A 19,620-nucleotide genomic window follows, 5' to 3' on the forward strand; every position below is an offset into this window, starting at 1 on the left:
ATGGAAATACTCATCTATGCTACTTCATCTGGCATTTGGTCAGAACATCAGCTAGAGCTGTACTATGAGGCAAGCTGCAAAGGAAGGTTAGAGACCTCATGCTTTGGTAACAAGGAGAGGTGAGGGACATTGCAAAGGACATCAACAACATAAGAGCTGTAAGAGTCTGTAAGAGCTGGTAGAAAATAAAGGAGAATTTCAGAAAATTCATCTTCAAGCACAGATCAGCCATTAGTCCTCACAGCAACCCCTCTGAAAAAATTATCTCCCATTATTTCCATTGTACAAGTAGGGAAGTATAAAACTCTTCACTCAGTGTTCCATCTACAGAAAAATTACATTATTTTGGTTTATTTGCTAGACTTTATGTATTGATTTACAATCTACCATCATGTCATTGGCTATATGGTACTTCTGCTTAAATAATAAGGAACTAGAGCAGAAGAGTTCAAAGGGATGGTTCAAAATACAGAGGTCCTGATGGATTTCAGGAGTTTCTTCCGTCATCTCTTGCAGTCAGTTCACTAGACCATGCTGCCTCCTGGAGCAAAAGGGATGAATAAAGAGAGCTGCACAAATTGAACACTGATGATATTGTGATGTGTTTTACTATGCCTTGAGTATCTTCTGCAGTTTAGTAATAAAAATGGCACAGGTAAATGTTTAACTCTTCTGCTGTTCTTGGTATGCCTGGTGTACAAACAGCAAGCTCCAAATCTGATGCATTCAGAATAATAATGATCACCTTTTGGACAGCTAACACTACATAAAATATTAACAATCGACATTCGCTGAACATGCAGACCCTAACGATACCGAGGTTTTAATGAGACTCCTTATGCATGAGGTAATCTGCCAGCATGAAGCAAAGGGTCCTGATCCAACACTCAAACAAAGCCCTGATCCCATAAAGACATATTTCTTATCTGAGCTACATGCTCAGAAGTAACCTCATTAAGATCCGTCATACCACGTTAAGTGTCTAAAAGTAAGTTCATACATAACATTTTATCAGTAGTAGCGTTTAGAACAGTTGACAATAAAAATGTTCTGTACTGCCTTATACACAAATAGCCTTTGGTCAGCACCAAACAACTCTACTATTTACTCCTACAGACATGCTTATTTTCCATCTAAGTCCATCTGCTAAAATTGAAAAGCAGATATTGATAGAAATTAATATCTTAATCTCTTTTATGAATCTTATTTGCTGCGTCTCTAAACTCCTGTGAGGTCCCTGTCCCTCCAATTAATTACTCTGAAAAAAATGGATGGCATGGGAAAGGCTGAGAAAGAATTCCCCCTTCATCTCCAGGCAGCTCTCCAGCAGAACCAAGCAGGCATCAAACATCCACGCCATGTCGATGAAATATGAAAGAGGAATGGTGGGGGGTGAAAATGGGAATAGGGCCAGTGGAAATGTTCCCTGGCTTCCCATTCAGTATGTTTCAGGTTTGGTGGAGCAAAACATCTGCAGAGCTGAAATTGCAAGGTATTTCCATCGCTTCCTCAACTCCAGGTAGCCCTGTGAAGACAGCAAATCTAATGCACGTCATAAAGCTTTGCTGAGACCAGGGCTTTCCCCCCAGGTACTAATGCAGCCTTAGCACAGCACCGATGCTAACACAATTAGCGCTCTTCCAGAAATGGATTCTTCGGAGATTGATGCAGACCAGTGCTTCCTACAGCAAGAGCTCCACAGTGCCACGAGGAATTACGCTGACCTACCACCATTTATTATTTATACCTGGGATGGGTGCGACGCTGTAGGAACATGGTGCCAGGCACAGAGTGCTGACAACCCTTCAGCAGTCGCACGCTGCCGTCCATGTGCGCGAGGCTCATTCGGACAGCGGGACGAATCCAGGCAAAGGAAAGCGCTGGTGCACTCCGGGCGGTGTGTAGTACGTGAAGATGCAGAGAAATAAGGGGATGCACAAACAGGGCGTATCCCTGCATTCAGGGGCTTGTTCACACGCCATATATAATTTTCCCAAAGTATTTTTTTCATTTCAGAGACAACCGGGGAGTGGTTTTACTGGTTATTACCGTGCAGATAATTTTAAGGGGGAAAAAAAAAATTTAAAAAAAAAAAGAGAGAGATGCTTACCGGTATTTCAGCTTTGTTATGACAGCGTTCAGAACACGTTTAACTTTACGCCTCCGGTTCCTCCGCGGGCACGGAGTGCCCCGAGGGCTGCGCCCCGCGCCCCGCACCTGCAGCCCCGCAGCCAGCCGCCCAGCCCAGCGCCCGCAGGGGGGCTCGGCAGCCTCGGGCCCCCCACCCCGGCACCCAGCGCCCCCTCCCCGAGCCCCTTCGCCGCACGGCTCCGCGGCGGCCCCCCGCCCCAAGCCCCCCGGTCCCCCCTCGCCCCCCGCAGACCCACCTCGGGCGGACATGGCCGGGCCGGGCCGGGCCGGGCCGGGCCGAGCCGGGCGGGGCCGCGGCTCTCTCCGCGCTGCCTGCGCCTGTGCGGCTGGGCTCGGCTCGCCTTGGATCGGATTGGATCGAGTCGGATCGCCTGGGATCGGGCTGCCGGGGGCAGGGCGGCGGCTGCGGGGCGGAGCGGGGCGGGCGCAGCGCTGCGGGCCCGGAGGGGCAGCGGGCGCCCCCCCCCCCGGCGGGGCCGGGAGCTCCCCGACACGGCGAACGCCCCCCCCCCTCCCTCAGCGCACCGGGAGTCTGCGGGGAAGGGCGGGCCACGGGGACCGCAGCGGTGCGGCCGGATTGAACCGCGAGAGGCGGCTTTGCTCGGGGTCGGCACGGGCGGCAGGCGGGACGCGGGGTGCTGGAGCCGCCAGCACGGCGGTGGCAGCGGGGCTGAGTCACGCTCCTCCGCTCTGCTGTGCCACACGCAGCGCAGCTGCCTGCCAGCAGCAAGCCCCCACGGTTTTCCCGTGAAATAAATACAGGCGGTTATCCAGGAGAGGCGGCGGTGCTCGCATCCCTGTCGGCGGGGGCCCGGCGGCGGTCCCCACCGCAGCACCGAGGTGCGGCCGGCTGGTGGCTGCCTGGCAGCGCCCTTGTGCTGCTCAGCCCAGCGCCAGACAGGCAGCGGCTGTGTATGTGTACGTACACGTGTGTGTACACCTACGTGTGTGTGTAAGGGAGCAGGGCAGCAGCAGCACAACGGCGAGCACACACGTGCCTTCTCACCAGGTGCTGTACGCGCAGACAATGCGCCGGCACGGCTCTTCCTCCCATATCGCGCTCAGCCAGCAATGGCTTGTAGTCATATGCACCTCTGTTTGCCCGCTGTCTCCCGCACTTCAGTCCATACTCCTTAGGTCGTTCTGTCTTCTCGCCCCTTGTTTCTGAGTCCTGCAGCAGCAATGAAATAAATCGCAGGTTCGTCTCTTTCCCACCTCCTGTAGTTGCTCAGCTAACATCCACTCAAAAAAGTTCCCTTCCCCGTCTTCTTTTCTGAAATGAGTAATGTTTTCCACTTGGAACCAACTCAGGTTTTCCTTCTTGTACCAAAAGAGCCAAGGTTTTCCTCATGTAATATAACAGCATTTTGTGTTTTTAATTGAGTCATTTCCTATGCACTTCCTTCAATGAGTTTCTGACTAGCATTAACAAGGGTTCTCCTGCGTGATACGTAATAGATGGCTTTAAAAAAAGAGGTCCAGGAACATGCAGAAATTAGCTTTTTAATGAAGAATTTCCTTTCTTTATGCTGCTAGGAAGTAAAAGGAGAAAGGCATTTGTACCTTGGCTTTCTATAGAACACAAAGAATTTATTCCACTTACTGTGCAACACCTCTAAGGCTGAGCAGTTCAACAGACATGTTGATCAGAGAAAGTTAAAATGGATCAGATACAGAACCCATTTATTAAAATTAGCCCTTTAGTTGGGTTTCCTAAGGAATTGAGGATGACAGAGTTTGATTTTTCTGTCTGTCCAGCAAATTCGCTTCAAGAACTTCAAGATTTGGATATAGAAAATTTCAATTAAAGTTGACTAAAAGGTAGAACTCAGAAATAGTTCAAAAACCTCGCAAGTTTTGTAGTAACTAGGACTAAAGAAGAGAAATTAAAATGAAGGAAAGCTGCAGTGGGAACTCAACAGTTATCAGTTCTGGAAGCCATGTCTTCATCAGCCACAAGTACCAGCCAGGCAATCTGCATGTGTGCAGCTGAATCAGCTTCTGCAACGGCTGTCTCCTGTCCTGCCAATATTTAGGGAATGTGGAAGGGAGCTGAAGAGAAAGGAGAGGGTGGGAAAGGGCGGTACAGAGAGGAGGGGAGACTTCAAACAAGAGCTACTGAGCCCGACAAGATGGACAAGCCAATCCAAGAGTTTGCTGCTGCTGCTTCTGTAAGAGATGGTCATGTACTCTCCTGTGCACTACCTTTTTCCTACTCACCCCAACCCATGTGCTCCTGCTCCCCTCACTGGTCTCACCCCCCAGCAAACCACTTTAGCTCATTAATCAGCAAGGAATTGCTCACTTTCTTGTGCTGGTGAGTTTTCTGACTGGAAAAGGAAACAGAAAGATAGACAAAAACAAAAACCTAAGGCTCAGATAAACACTGGAGCTTACAGAAGGCGAGTGCAGCAAGAGGTGAGGAAAAACAGGTGAGCATTAGAGAGAAAAGAGATGGTCTTTTTGAGCAGCAGCAAGCTGTTGAGCTGTTCAGTTGACTGAGCCATTTCCTGACTACTTAAGAAGTCCATTAGGAGCAGTGATTGACATAGTTTTATTTCAGGCACCTACCTGAGGTTTCTGAATTAGTCAGCTGAGAAGCAGGATCCTACCTCCTACATTTTCGTATTGACTATACAGACAGCTTAAGCTTCTAACTCAAATTAGACAGAAAAACAAACAAACACACACACACACTAATGTCAATGTTTTTTAAAGGTATTTGGGCTTTGAGAGATGCAAACAGGCACTTAGGGATTTTGTAGAGATTTTTTCAAAGTACTTCACCAACCAATTTTAGCAGCCAGGTGTTTTCAAATCTCCTATTGGTATATTCAGATGCTTAAATGCCCTTGAAGAGCTAAGTATGTTGTTTAAGGTCACAGAGAAAATTGTCAGAGTAAAGAACAGAATCTGCATCTTTACAGAAAAGCCCTCTAAATACTGGGCTGTATTCTCTGTACAACATACCTTGCTGTCACTTGTGAATATATTCACCTGTGTGAATACATAAAAGATTCTATTTTTCTATCCATTAAGTAAACAGGGTTTAGACAAACTGAAAACTCTTAAAAGAATGATGTCGTCCAGCTAAGTCAGCGAAGGCTGGATTTATACATTTGAATTGTGAAAACATTAATCATTTTTACTGATCTAACCTAGAGCATTGGAGATCTTGGCAGCTAAGAAAAAGCCTCCAAATAAGCCCATTACTAGTTAATCTATATTGCCCTTGCACCAAAATGGCTAAGTACCCTGGAGGAACTTAGGGCACATGGGCCAGAAGGAGAAATTCATTTCTGAGGATCAGGTTTGGAAAGATCAGCTAAACGTTGACTAGGATTTACTGCAGAAGAATTTCAGTATCATCTATGTGTGCATCCTTATTGGAAAGATCCCAACAAAGAGCTCGGAGTCGAAAACTTACTCAGGTTTCATCAGGTTCTCACAGACTCACGTATGAGGTATGAACCACGAATAACAGCTGTGATCTTGACTCCTAAATCATTTTTCTTCTGATTTTGTATTCAGTGTATGCCTTCAGGAGATACAGAGACAATTACATAAACTGCCTTCGTTGTTAATTATAAATGAGAGTTTTTAGATGTGTGTCAAGCAAGGGTGTTATCTCAATGTGTGCCCTACTTTGCCCTTTATCCTAAAGAATTTGCTGTGGCCAAACAGAATTAGATTATGCAATCAGAGCTGATTAAATGTGTAAGCATTTTTACATAGAGTATCTTTTACATTATGCTATCAATGTAAACTGGGACAGATATTTCCTTGGCCAAAGTTCACATTAGCGAAGATGAGTAACATAGCAAGAATAGCAAAGAATATTATGAATAAACTAGAATCAAAATTTCTCGGCACTCCACATAAAATTTTAGGAATCAGCAGCAAAAATTCACTGATAATTGTAATGACAATAAGCCAAACTCTGAGAATTGTATACATTCTGCTGTGAACAGCCCTGTTTATGTGGGATAGAAAGTCTGGATGCAAATAAATTCATTCTCTAAATCAATGTGAAAGTACATCAGTGAGTAACGTGACAACTGATCATAAGATACACGGGTTTCTTCGTGTACTCCTGGAATTCAGACATTGCTGATGCTCTCTTAATTCCTAAAATGCTATTTTCTTTATCCTTACTTTCTACTCTGACCACTACGTAGCAGGGCCCTCTGGCTGAGGAGTATAGAAGCAGACAGGACTCCCTTCAGCGCACATCAAGATCATTCCTTTATCAGCTGTTGGACACAATTTGATTCGAGAGCCACAAAGTACTGACTCTTTTTCAGGAACTGAAAGCCTTGTCCCTTGTCACTCTATATCAAGATAGCAACCCCTAGTCTCAAACCTGGCACTGATCAGTCCTACAGCTAAAGCACACACCTGTGTGTAGGCACATGCTCTGTGACAAAGCGTCACTGAAATTGTGACGGCTGTTTCACAGGGACTTGGGACACGCTTGGGAGAGAACACACGACAAAACCAGCGAAAGGCACCGTCTCGCTCATCTTAACGGTACCTTGAACAAATCTCACAATCTTCCTGAAGAAATTTGGAATAAAATAAAAACACTTTTCTGCTGTTAGTACCAGCCAGTACACCCTGGTGAGCGTATCCTGGATATTTTCTTTCTCCTACCCATTGACATGTACCAATAAACGCATCTGGTTGACGTGAGATACAGTCTCAGGCCTAGCTGAATTTTCCGATGTTACCGTATTCTTTCAGCATGCTTTTAAACAAACAAACACAGTTTAATTTAGTCAAGCGTGTGGGGGGTGCTCGCCACTTTTGAATCCGTTTGGGTTTCAGGCTGACGGTGATCCTCCACAGCTCTCATTCGTTTTTTCCACGGACAGTGATGCTGACGGACAGAGACGCCAGCAGGTGATGGAATTCTCCACCTGAGCACGTCGCTGGAGTGAAATACTGGGGCAGGCTGCCCTCTGCAGGCAGTGATCCGGCAGCGGGACGAATTGCTCTGAAACGGCTCGTGGAAATGGATTGATGTTGTGACAAGGTTTTTACAGCTGAACAGAGAATTTCCACGTGCGCTGTACATGCGGTGGTGAATATAACAGGGACTGGCTTCTTGTTGCTGGCCGTTACTGCTGGAGAGGCAGAAGGAAATGCAGACTGCGCTGGTCTGACGGCAGCAGTCGAGCACCCCAGGTATGGATATCAGCTCAGTTTGACACCACCTGCAAATTTCCAGGAGACCCAGCAACTGGAGATAACAGCTTCTGAACACGGAACCTGAGAAACGAAATGGTTGGAAATGCTTCTCTTGACACAAGAGCTGCCAGGCAGGAATCAAGCGCTCTGGCAGTGCTCAAGGATCTAATCAGGAGCGGGTTCCTTTATATTAGGCATATTACAGACACAGGTCTGCTTACTTCAGCATTTCACAACACGAGGACTGAATGTCAAACTAATCCAAAGAGCCCGAGGCAAAAGAACATGGATGAGCAACCGAAACATTTCTGAATGACCTTAGGTCTACTACAGACTTCATTTTCTTTGCTCGTTGTCAGTAGTGCCTCCAGCTCAGTTCCTTAAAGGCCTCATCCAAGTGCAGATGCTCATTCCTACAGGGCTAATGACTCAGAAAGAATTACAAAGGATCGAGCTGAACGTGCTTACTCTGGAAATGTAGTTTGGCACAGAGTACAGCTTCTGAGCATGAAATTCTAACTGGAAGTGTTCAGATGAATCCATCTACTCTCACCAACAAATAAAATAATGCAATGGTGATGTACATGGTCACTCTTCGGAGTTATTCAGGAACCTTGCAAGAATTCAGCTGGGGTTCCCAAAAAGGGCCTGTCTTTTAACACAAGCCTCTCCCTAAATTCATTGGGGTTTAGTTGATGGAGAAATGCAAAGATCATGTGGGATGTGATGGCTGCAGGGATAAACCAATGTCTGAGTAAACTCAGACTAGTCCTGTAGCTTCAAACATCATTTGAGAACCAAACTGGACAAATGAACTGCTAAAATCCAAGTAAACATACAGCAGCTAAGCCCAGAAATAACGTTACTGGTTGGTGTATTAATTCATTCTACAGAGGGTACACAGGGATATTTTATCTCAAAACAAGATACGAAGATTCTCTCTAAACCTTGTTGCTGTGTTTCTGACAGAAACGTGCAAAACAGATGAAACCAGGTCACTCCTGCCCTCTTCTACTGGACACAGCTTCCTATCAAGTCATGAAATAAACCCACGGGAGTTACTGGTCATTTCCCTGGCTGTAACAAAATAGGTAAATGACAAATGTCCAGGGATTTTCTCCATGGATAGCAAACACTAGAGAGCTTTGTGACACAAATAATTGGGTCTTTCTAGATAATTGTTCTATCAATAATGATTTAAAACTAATCATGAAGCCACTACTGAGTGCCTCACATAATAAATGTTAGACAGTTGCTTCAAAATTAAGACATTTTACAATGCCAATATTTAATATCAAACTCCATGGAAGATTTCAGTTATGCCTCAGGACAAAGATATCTGAACTGATATTCCAACAAAAGCTTAACTCTTAATTGTAGACTAATGTAAAAGAGAGATCTGTTGAAAGTTTCTGAATATGCATAGTAGTGTGCCTGAACTATTTTGCATAGCTCTTATTTACTATCTAGATGAGCTTTTGCATATGATCAAACAGATTATCTTGATAAAATTTTAGGGATTAACAGATTATAACCCTAAATCCAAAAATATAAGTAACAATGAAATCTTATTATGCATTAGAAAACAAACACATGCAGTCAGAGCTGATCTAAAAACTACTAAGAAACCTCTTAGCCGAGCCAGGACTAAGCACCTCAATTGTCCCCTGAAGTACATGCGGATTCTAGTGTCTAGACTTTCCTTTCTGCAAGTACACAGACAAATGATTGAGACAGCCAATGTATCACAGCTGGGCTGCTCAGTTCTTTTTTTTTTCCAATATTTTGGGGCAAATTCCACTTTTATTTCTATCACATTCAGACTGTTGCAGTCATTACAGTTGTAATATACCACAAATCTGGAAATTTATTTTTAATCCCTCTGCTCCAGCTTCCAGTACCATATGAACAAGTAAACTCCTGGTCCTGTTAACCTGCAGAATTCAGTGAAATTGGCTAAACTCTAACTGATCACATTTGAGAGCATTTTATCTGGTTTCAGTAATTTATTACATGCTAATGCTTGCAGACACCATATGGCAGAACGTTCATATATTTACTTATAGGGGAAAACTCAGATTATAAGGAGGCTTGCAGTGGAATAGAAACTTATTGGAGGAAAACATGATGTGTTTGGAAAATTCATGTCTCATTTCATCAGTAGTGTGTACTTCTGACCTCCTTGTGGTCTCCTTTATAACCCGTTATGCAAGCTAGAGCTGTGTTGTATAAACAGTGTAACGGAGGCACAAGCATAAGAAATACCCTACTGGGCATGCATATTTGTCCATCCAGCCCAGTATCCTGTCTTCAACAGCTGCAATGAGGGATGGCGTAAAGAGACTCGCAGATGTGACTGGTAAGTGATTAGACAATAGACTAACGACTAGGAGGTTTGTAGCCCATCAGAAGACAAGTGGATGCCTCTACAGAAGAAATAGATGTGCAGAACTGCAACAGGGTGTGCAGGCCAGGGAACATCTGAAATGGGATTTGAAGAAATAGTGCATGAGCTGATTACATGGTGCTATTAGCAAAGCAGCAAGGAGGGAGATGTTACATGCATCTTGAAGCACCAACAACCAGAAAATTCATGATGGAAAATGACAGCTAATAGGAGCGTGTACGATACAACATATACTAAACTGATTAAACTTGGAAGAAACATGGTTTGGACTTCAATCCCTGTGCATGCTATTTGGTATCCAACACAAAAATTGCTTGCTTTCTACCATAAAGCCTGAAATGAGAAGGGTACAGAGATAATTCAAATTTCTCTTTCACCTTCCCCAGAAGCAGAGATCATATCAAGCCTCTACCTTTTCATTCTTTATTTCATGCAAGCAGTCCCTGAAAACATAGATGTCACTCTGGTTATTATAAACACAATAGAATGCAAACATATTCTGCATAGCTCTACCAGCATGTTTTCATTTTTGGCTGCAAAGCTGTACCTTCCAAATCCTGAAACTCTCTGACGCAAAAGTCCAGACTGCAGGAAGTACTTTTGTAATGTAGACAAATATATCCATTAGAGACTGCCTGATGCCATCAATCTAAAGAGCACAGAGATTTCCAGATAGAAAGGCTAGCACATTATCTCGCTGTCTCACTCCACTTAAATTGATTTAATCTTGACAATTTCATTAATTTGCAAGAGGGAGAAGTTAGTTCCCAAAAGCTTCATCAATTAAAATAGCCTCACTTTCAAGAAGCGTATTAACTGACATTCAAGCAAAACACTAACGTATTGCATGCAGCACCCACAAATAAAATCCTACTTTAAAAACAAACAAAAAACAACAGCAGAGCTCTACACTTAATGAGTATTAAAACAGTAATATTTGTGTTTATTTCAGTGGAAAGAGCATCAGGCATAAGCAAGTGAGGTTGTTGTATACAACATGGCACTGGTAGCCTGTCCATAACTGACTCATCTCCAATTGAATCACTTCCAGAGAACAAGAAGTATCCAAACAGAATGTAACCCCAGCGGAGTTCTTTTGCACTGATATTGGCGAACTCATTTTGCCATTAGTTCTCCAGTGATTTGCATAGAAATACTGGTCTGTGAGTATTTGTATAATATTCCCAGCAGTGAGAAATACCTCCATATACCTAACAATTTTGAGACTTCTTTAGAAAAGCATAAAAAAAACAACACCATATTTACAATTTGCAACATATATATGCACCATTGACTGGATTCTGCACTACAAATTCAAGCTCAATATATTAGTAAAGTAAACGCAGGGTTATTTGCAGTGATTCAATTTATGTTTAATAGGCCTTGGGATAATCATGCAATTGTGGTGTTTTCTTTGTTTTCCTTACCGCAAGGCATTTCATATTGAGGAGTCCTAATAAGAAGTCACCTTTACAACCAAAAACTGAATGCCAAGCACACTGAAATGTCTTGTTTAAAACAAAACAAACAAAAAACCCAACCCTGTTTTTATGTACATCTGGCATTCTTAGAATAATAAGAGGCCCTTAAGCATTAAAAAACCATTGTCTCACCATCTGTGAAGAGGTGACTTGTGATTTCATAAACTGTGAACTACACTTAGTAATACTCCCAGTTATAAAACTGTCAGTTTTTATATCTTCGTGATACTTTACTGTTTCTTCATTCATTTTGCTTCCCAGAGACACCCAAAAAACATTTTTGCAAAAACAAATGGGTTGCAAAGAGCATTTGAAATTACCATGTTCTCTTAGACACCTTAATCAAGCATAAGTGCCTTAAATCCACATTTTCTTCACAAACTATGCAGGCTCCAAATAGGGAATCTATAATGAGAGAATGGGAGGGCCACCAGTGACATGGTAAACATCCCCACATATATGGGAGAAAAGCATCCCCACATATATGGGAGAAAAGCTATACCACTACTCAGTCCACTTTCTGACAACATATTTGCATTCAAACCTACAACTCATCATTTATTTTCTTTAATGAAAGCAGAGCTTAATCCTGCAATATAAACCACATAAGCAGGGTGGATGTATCCTCTGAACCGTACTTACAGTATTAAAATGCTAATACATACATATAATAAAATTAATAATAATAAATATCAGGCATAATCAGTGTGTATTGCAAAACCATAGCAAATACCACTTAAATGCATCTAGGTTTGCCTCCTACAGTATTCTTAAAAAAATCTAAGAAAACTTTTTATCTTATATCGTACAGTATAAAAACCTTCCTAATGCAACACACATCTAGTTGCTAATTACCTAAACACAGAGATAGGACAGACATTTCATCATACGACTGCTCACATAGAAAACTTATATTTCCTAAGAGCTTATATTTCCTAAGAGTATCTACAGAATATAACTTGACAAACCCACAATAAGCAAAATTGTTTAAAAAACATAATTACCTTCTAAAATTATGTTATGCGATATATATAGATTTTGAGAAGGAAATAGCTAGCTCTGGTCCTTAGCCACTTCAGCAAAGGTGTTCACGTACAAATAGTATTTATACAGTGCTTGGACTGCATCTCTCCGGGCCTGCAAAGTAGTAACAACAATTAGTACAGCAGAATCATTAGCAAAACTTCATCACAAAATCGGTCATAGACAAACTTCACAAATGACACAATACAAAATACAGCACCTACATAGTAGTTTTGTGTCGTCTTTTGATTCATCTCTCTTTACTTACTCCTAACATATGAAAATTGGTGTTTGTTAGTCTCCAGAAATTAATGGGAAAGTTTTTCCCCATTTGGAACGACAGGTGCCAGCCACGTCACCTTCCCAACATTTCATTCTGCTCCCCCAGTACCAAACCAGTCCTTTTCCCCTACTTCCACTTGGCCAGTGCCCAGACACTATCCTGTGAGCTCTAGCTGTTCCCAAACCATCACACTGCCCACCCGCTGCTCGTGTAACCTCTGCCTGCCTACCTTACCTCTGCTTTTCCTGCAGCAAGGGAAAGTGGGAAGGGTGGTCTTTTTTCTCTGAAGTATTGGGCTTGGAAGCGAAGTAATGCTCCCTTGGTCTTGTTCAAAGGGAGGAGGATGCGTACCATCACTATTCTGGGGAAAAAAAAAAAAAAGCAGCAGTGAAACAGGTAAGATACACGGTGCCCCAAGCCCTTTCACAGCAGCTCTACAAGCACCCCAGTTGGCCAGGACCACGCCACCAGCCCAACCCAGCCTCTCTCCCTGCAGCAGCCAGACCCCACTGACTCTGTGCTGCAGCGTGGGGGCATTTCACCGCTTCCCTGGGGTCTGAGCGGTACCAGACCCCAACTGGCCCTGAAAACACCAAAAACCGCGTGGGGCCACCTACGGGGGGACGAGAAGGGAGACCTGCCCGCACCCCGCGGGGGCTCCCTACCCCCGGGGCCAGCGCCCGGGGCCCACGGAGCGCGGCTCCCCGCGGGCAGGGAGGGCGGCGGAGCGGGTGGCGGCCCCTGCAGGCGGCGGCGGGGCGGGCACCCGGAGCCCCGGCAGCCCGGCGGTGTCAGTGCCACGGTGTCGGCCGCCGAGCGAGCAAGGCAGAGCCTGGCCCCGTCCCCGCGGCCGGGCCCCCGCATGCAGCCCTCACCCTGGAGCGGCGGCGGCGGATCGAGGAGCTCTCGCGGGCGTCCCGGCAGCGGCTGCTGCAGTCGCGGGACAGGATGTTCTCCAAGTTCACCTCCATCCTGCAGCACGCCGTGGAGGCGGTAAGGCCGCCGGCGGGCCCTGCCACGCAACGCCGGGGATCCGAGCGGGGCCTAGCGGCCGGCCGGGCCGCCACGGGGACGGGCGGGGCGGGGGGGCCCGGCTCGGCCCGGCTCGGCTCGGTTCAGCCCGGCCCGGCTCAGCCCGGCCCGGCTCCCTCCTTCCCCGCCGTGGCCCCGCCGCTCCCGGCTCGCCCCCGCCGCGGGGCAGGGAAGCCGGGGCCGAGCTGCCCGGGCAGGGCAGGGCAGGGCCGGTCCCTGCTCCCGGCTCGGAGCCCCGGGGGGCTCCCGGAGGGTTCCCGGGGGGGGCGGGGGGCAGCCAGGGCTGGCAGCGGGGTCCGTCCTGCCGGGCCCTTGCGTCCCGCTCCCGGTGATAGCCAGGGAGGCCCTTGCTTGTAATTGTGTTTTCAACGAAGCAGAATAAAAGGAGGAAAATTCAGGAAACTTCTCGGGGTTCTGTTGTTGTTGTCGTGGCCTGTGAACCAGCTCCGGTGCTTTTGTGCGGCGTAGTCCCTTCCGAAAAGCGCCTTTTCGTTGCCGGTGCCTTTTTTAATTGGGTGGGACGGGAAAGCAAGGTGAGGTGCCCCGTGGTGCTGTGCGCTTGGTTAAACCTCGTCGTGGAGCCCAAAACATCTGTGCCCACGGCTGGGCTGGGGAGAAGGAAGCAGCAGGGCCCCTTTGTGGGGCTGCCGTTGCGGTAGGCCGCGTTTGGCTGCCTGCTCCCGAGGGCTGGTTTACTGCTTACAGCATTTATTTTACTTGGTATTTACTGGGCTGGGGGCCTGCTAGTAACATCTTCGGCGTTCAGCACCGGCTTTCGCAGCGGGCCAAGACGTCTTCAAGGCTGAGTTTGAAGAGATGCGTCTTTGGTTAGGTGTCAAAAGCTGGAGGTGAAATACTGCTGGAGCAGACACAGAAAGTGCTGAAGGGAAATTCAGAACGGCTGGAAAAAGAAGAGCCTCCGTGGCAAATCTTGTCTCATGTGGGGCGCACCTTTGTGCATTAATGTGTTCCTCAGTGCCGCAAATACTTAAGCATCTGCCTAGCTTTATGTGTGCCCGTAGTTCTACAGTCTGCGGCAGGACTGTTCAGGTGTTAAAATTAAGCATGTATTAATTGCACTGACTAATGGGGTCTCCATCCTAGTTTGCTCTGTTGGTGGCAGAGGGCAACTGGAAAGAAACGTAAAGATGGAAGTACTTATTTGAAAACTCTGTATGATCACATACAGTCACCTTCAGCAGATAGTGCTTTCATTGGAAGACATACAGAAATTTGTGGCTGCCTAACTAACTAAATCTTGTTATAGTGAACTGTGCCACTTTTTGAATAGGAAAGGATGACTAAGTGAGGCTAGAGTGGAGGAAGAGTTATTCTTTTAGGCTTAATGATTCAACTTGTAAAAGTTATTCCTAGAAGAATCTTTACATCATTGATGGTGCACCAAAAGAAACAAAGAGAACTGCATTTATATAAGATCCATACAATACTAGGAAAAATCAGGAAGCTGAATGGAAAAATAGTAGGGACTAGACTACCTTTTTTAGTTTATGGAAAAAAAACACACAGGCTGGTTAACATCACTTTGTGAATGGCCTCGTGAAGCAACTTTCTATGTGTCATTGCTCAATGGTGTTGTCCCTTTTAGAATTGGATCCTTCTGCTGTGGTGGACCTCCTGATAATAGATACCGTGCTAAGTTGTGTTTGCAGGGTTGTGACAAATATCGAGCACCACGTGTTAGGAATGAAAGATGGGATCACAAAAGCAAGAAGACAGTAAGAACGCTTTTTTGCTTTACGTAGGAAGTTTGATCCAGCAATTCAAACACAGAGCAAAGAAACAGAACCTTTAACCAGTTTTGGGGCTGACTCTGCTTCAACTCTGAGTATTGGCCACAAAGCTGTTAACTAAAATGTAAATTCTCAAAGGTTTTGGGTGCTTGCCTCCTGGAAGAGTTCAGCTGTGGCTGAACAGTTTTCAGCCGAGTTGGATGCTTAAATACGCTTGAAGAAGTGCCGGGGTTCAGCTTTCATTGGTACGAGCACTTGAAGTCAGAGTTGTTCAGGTAGCCCTTTTCCCCTGTGATTTCTCCTGCATATCACTCACTGCTCCTCTCCTGCCTCACTCAGGGTCCAGAGGCCTACAGACGTTAGACGCGTATTTAAATAGCGAGAATTGCTTTTTATTAGGTAATAGTTGTTATCTTACCCTGAGTGTGCTATCTCTCCAAACTATGACAAGGCATTCCGAAGGTTGGCAGTGTAATGTGCATCGAGCATTAACTTCTCGCTTGTTGTGAGTGTACTGCTCTTTAATCGACTACCTTTGTGACAGGACTGTGATGAGGCATAACTCAGGGAGCAGTTGCTTTTTATTAAGGCTTTTTTATCTCAAAACTTTCAGTCTTTTCTCCCCGAATTGTCCAAGTGTGGGGTAGCTCTGTATTCCTGTTTGTCATTACAGCTGAATCCTAATTGTTGCCACCTTTTATCACATCTCAGTCCTGACACTTAGGTATTTTTGCTTTTTTTTGGACTTCTGTGCAGCATCTGGATGAGTAAGCACCATCGTGGTATTGTCCTGGCAATAAATTGGGTTAGGTGGGTTGGTGAGAACAGTGGAGGGGACTGAGGTCTTTGTTCTGCTGCCTTTCTTCAGGGCAGAATAGAAGTGTTGTTACTTAGCGGGGTTACTGTTAATGAATCTGTGACAGTTTCTGTATGCCTTCTCGCCAAGATGTTTTCTTTTTGCTGTTTATTGGTACGCTTCTATCCCCAGAGTATTCCAGGAGTTTTAAATTCTCAGTGAGGTACAAAATACAGTGTACAATAATAAAGCTGCAAGTTAGGCTTCTTTTTTTTTTTCCCCCTCTTATCTCTTGTTCTTCACTTTTGTTTCCGTAGAGCAAACAGCTTGTCTGTAAAGGGGTCACTCGGTTTTCAAAGGACTTTTGTTTGTGTTGGATTGGATTTGGTCCTTCATGAGATGTTTTGTCTTAACAGTGAACTTGAAAGGATGTGTTTGAGCTCTGTATCTTGAGCAGGAAAATTATGATTTGGGTTGTTTTGAATTTTGCATCTTTCTGTCAAACAACATTGTTTGTTTCACTCTGTTGGTCACTTGCTACAGATTACTCCAAAACCATTAGCTGCACAACTACTCAGAACAAGATTTATTCTTCTTCATTCTTCTTGAACCCACTTTATTTGATGTAATGAGCTCACATTACTGATTGTTTTAACATTGTGCTACTGGTAACAAATTATAATGACAAAATTTAATGCACTTGCAGGCATGTGCGGTCTTAATTTTGTACTTGAAAGCAGTGGCCATTATAAACTCTGTGCTTTCATCAACTGAGAAAATAAAGTAAACCTTCCAGCGTTAGCCTTTTTTTTTGGATTTTCCCTCAGGGCAAACATTCAGGCTAGTGAGATTGAAGAAAAACATCGAGTGACTGCTGTACTTTTCCGTGTTTCAGTCAGGGGAGTGTGTGTGCACTTGTACGCACTTCCCCTTTGCTTCTCTTTGACCCAGCTTCCGCTTTCCCTTTACCCTCCCATCTGACCAGCCAGAAGCTGTTACTCGTTTATACGCTGTTTGCTTTACTGTGTGGACTTGTCCAAAAGGTACTGAGGGATATCACCAACTTCTCTTGTTCCCACCCTTTCAATATTGAATTACACTTTTGAAAAGCATATGTGAAAAATACGGCAATGATTTGTAAATGCACAAAGAAGTTGCTATTAAAACTGAATATTTATAGGTTTCATTGTTCTTGACTTTATTGTTTTTTTTCCTGCCTAGACACTAATTCCGTATAGTTTTGAAAGCTACCTGGAATTGTGCTTTGGACAGATTTTGTAACTGAAAGACTGAAGCTCTGGTCAAAGATCTATAGTTCTTCTGAGAACAGCACTTTCTCTGGAAGGAGTGGGGTTTGATCTTTACTAATGTATTGTCACCAGAACGATAGGGCAGCGTGTGCTAAGTTTAGCTGGTAAATGAGAACACTCATTCACTCGCTCCCAGGAAGCTGGACTGCTGGAGCTGGGGACCAGATGGAACAGCTAATCGGTGCCTGCTCTAATGGGCTGCTTTTCAGTAGCGTTCAGTGAGTTTGGGCGATTTTCATATACCAACACCCACACTGCAATCTTTAAGAAGTTTTTTCCACAGAGGAGGAGGACTTTAAATTGAGATTAGGAGTGGAATCGAGAGCTCATAATTAGTAAGGACATAAGCATCTACATCAAAGTGAACTAATATAACTGCAATAAGTAACTGCACTTTTAAAGTAATTCTTTAAAATTAGAGAAATAGCAGTAATCAAAGGCCTTCATAATCAATTTTGTTTTGCGTCAGAAACTTGCATACAAATATGCATACTTTTAGGAAAGAATGATTACTCAGATTAGCAACTGTATCATATTCCATCTCAGCTGGTAGCGAATAATTCCTCCTAGAGCAGAAACGACAACTTCGTACTGGAATTACCTGACTTAGTAAGGTTAAAGCATGTCAACCAAGTGTTAGGGAGCTTACAGTTTTCCAGTGCTTTCCAGTGTTGGGCTTTGTCTATGTATAGTTGAAATCTTAGTTTTTGTCTTTACCTCTGTTTTGTATCTGAGTAACTGAGATGAGAGTTCTTTTTTCTTTTTTTCCTTTTTCCTTTTTCCTTTTTCCTTTTTCCTTTTTTTTCTTTTTTCTTTTTCCAGTAAAACACTTACCTCAGAATAATATGTAGCACTGCTGGAGTTACATCTCTCTTAAATGTTCCCTGGAACAGCTGTGCTGTAAAAAGCATGTTTATACTAGGTCCATCCTCAGTGGGAGGACCAATTTGTGGGTAGGAGGGTTAAATACTTTAACCAAACAAGTAAATAAATACATTTTTTTTTATTGTTAGGGGTTACTGAGTCAGGTAGCCCAGTGCAGGCAAGGATAGCCTGCATAGCTCTGTATCCCTAGGTCCAGTTGGCAGCAAGGTTGATTTTTATATTCCCAAGAGGTATGCATAAAGATGTACACAATGCACGTATACATGGTTGGCCACACAGACAGACAATGATGCAAGACTTGTGCAAACACAGTGCAAATGACCTGATCCTGTTCCCCTCCCTGGCTGATCAGAATGGAGACTCGTTAGCAGAAAATACATACGTGTGCAATGGGGGTCCCTCCATTGGCTGGTGCTGCACATGCAGTCTGTGCACACACACCTTGATCTGACAAGACTCTGTGAAATCACCAGATATTTCAATTAACCTGTCCCTGAATTACCTGTTCATCTCTGAGAGCAGTCCCTTGAGGCGTCTGTTGGGAGGGAGGATGTCCATATCCACAGCTCTCTCTGTGGATAAATTATTGACAGTGTTGAGAAGTGAAATCCTGTTCCTGGCATTGCTCAGAGGCACTACGTTCATCTCGAAATAGATGAGGCTGGAAGAAGTGGAGAGGAAAATCACATCAGTCAAGGATAAATTTTTAATGTTATCTATTGTGTGTTACTTTGATAATAGCATGGGCTGAAAAGCCTGATATTCCTCAAAAGTGGTCTCTGTGCCATTCGTCAGCCTGAGCTGAGTTTTCAGTATAGTTTTATTATACAAAACAATCATTCCATTGCCTGAAATACACAGCTACACAGCAAGCGTGACGTATGGAGCATGAGACAAAATACCTTGCACTCAGGCTTCAGTTTGTTCAGTCACTCTGCTGAATTTCAATAACCTAGTAGACTTCACAGTGAAACTAACTACTTTTGTGCACTGTGAGGTGTCCTCAAGCTAGCTGGTGTGCTAAAGTGCTGCTCTCAGTGCCCAGCCATGGAAGTACAGAAGGCTTAATCAGGCCGCAGACTATCAGGGAAGGGATAAGCAATGTAAATTTGATTGCCTAGTTGCCATTTGTGAGGACACGTTTCAACACAAGGTACAGGTGTAGATAGGTACCAAGCACCATTACTTTTTTGAAGTCTTGAATTTCAAAGTCCTGTGTGCAAAGGGTCAGTAACAATTAGCATGTCCCTTCTTTATCAACACGTGGCAATGCTGTTCATAGACTCAGCTTCACGTCTTTACCAACGTAAG

At 44.5% G+C, this 19,620-nt stretch overlaps 2 protein-coding genes and 1 long non-coding RNA gene across 9 annotated transcripts in view; 1 reads left to right on the forward strand and 2 right to left on the reverse strand.

Annotated features, from left to right (window-relative positions):
• Positions 1 to 3,195, reverse strand: part of ABLIM1 (actin binding LIM protein 1) — a 192,282-nt gene extending 189,087 nt beyond the window's left edge. The window contains exon 1 of one of the 2 annotated variants that reach the window (XR_013953077.1): positions 2,388 to 3,195. The gene's annotated coding sequence lies outside the window, so the exon portion shown is untranslated. The remainder of the gene's footprint in view (positions 1 to 2,387) is intronic. The other variant, XR_013953078.1, reaches the window with a different exon arrangement.
• Positions 3,196 to 3,689: 494 nt separating this feature from the next.
• On the reverse strand, positions 3,690 to 13,540 carry LOC308197566. Of its 6 annotated transcripts, none has more exons than XR_013953086.1 (5): positions 13,411 to 13,540; positions 12,770 to 12,896; positions 11,550 to 12,366; positions 10,296 to 10,397; positions 3,690 to 7,422 (listed from the first exon to the last, which is right to left on the reverse strand). It is a non-coding gene; the product is annotated as an uncharacterized lncRNA (long non-coding RNA). The 6 variants fall into 6 exon arrangements; XR_013953088.1 differs by lacking the exon at positions 3,690 to 7,422 and adding an exon at positions 7,440 to 9,822; XR_013953085.1 differs by lacking the exon at positions 10,296 to 10,397 and having other exon boundaries at positions 12,234 to 12,366.
• Positions 13,283 to 19,620, forward strand: part of FHIP2A (FHF complex subunit HOOK interacting protein 2A) — a 36,314-nt gene continuing 29,976 nt past the window's right edge. The window contains exon 1 of the mRNA XM_080598266.1: positions 13,283 to 13,528. Within this exon, the coding sequence (XP_080454392.1) occupies positions 13,484 to 13,528 (45 nt within the window). The 5' untranslated portion in view covers positions 13,283 to 13,483. The remainder of the gene's footprint in view (positions 13,529 to 19,620) is intronic.

Source organism: Anser brachyrhynchus (assembly GCF_964034855.1).
Source record: "Anser brachyrhynchus genome assembly, chromosome: 6".
NCBI classification, from domain to species: Eukaryota; Metazoa; Chordata; class Aves; order Anseriformes; family Anatidae; genus Anser; species Anser brachyrhynchus.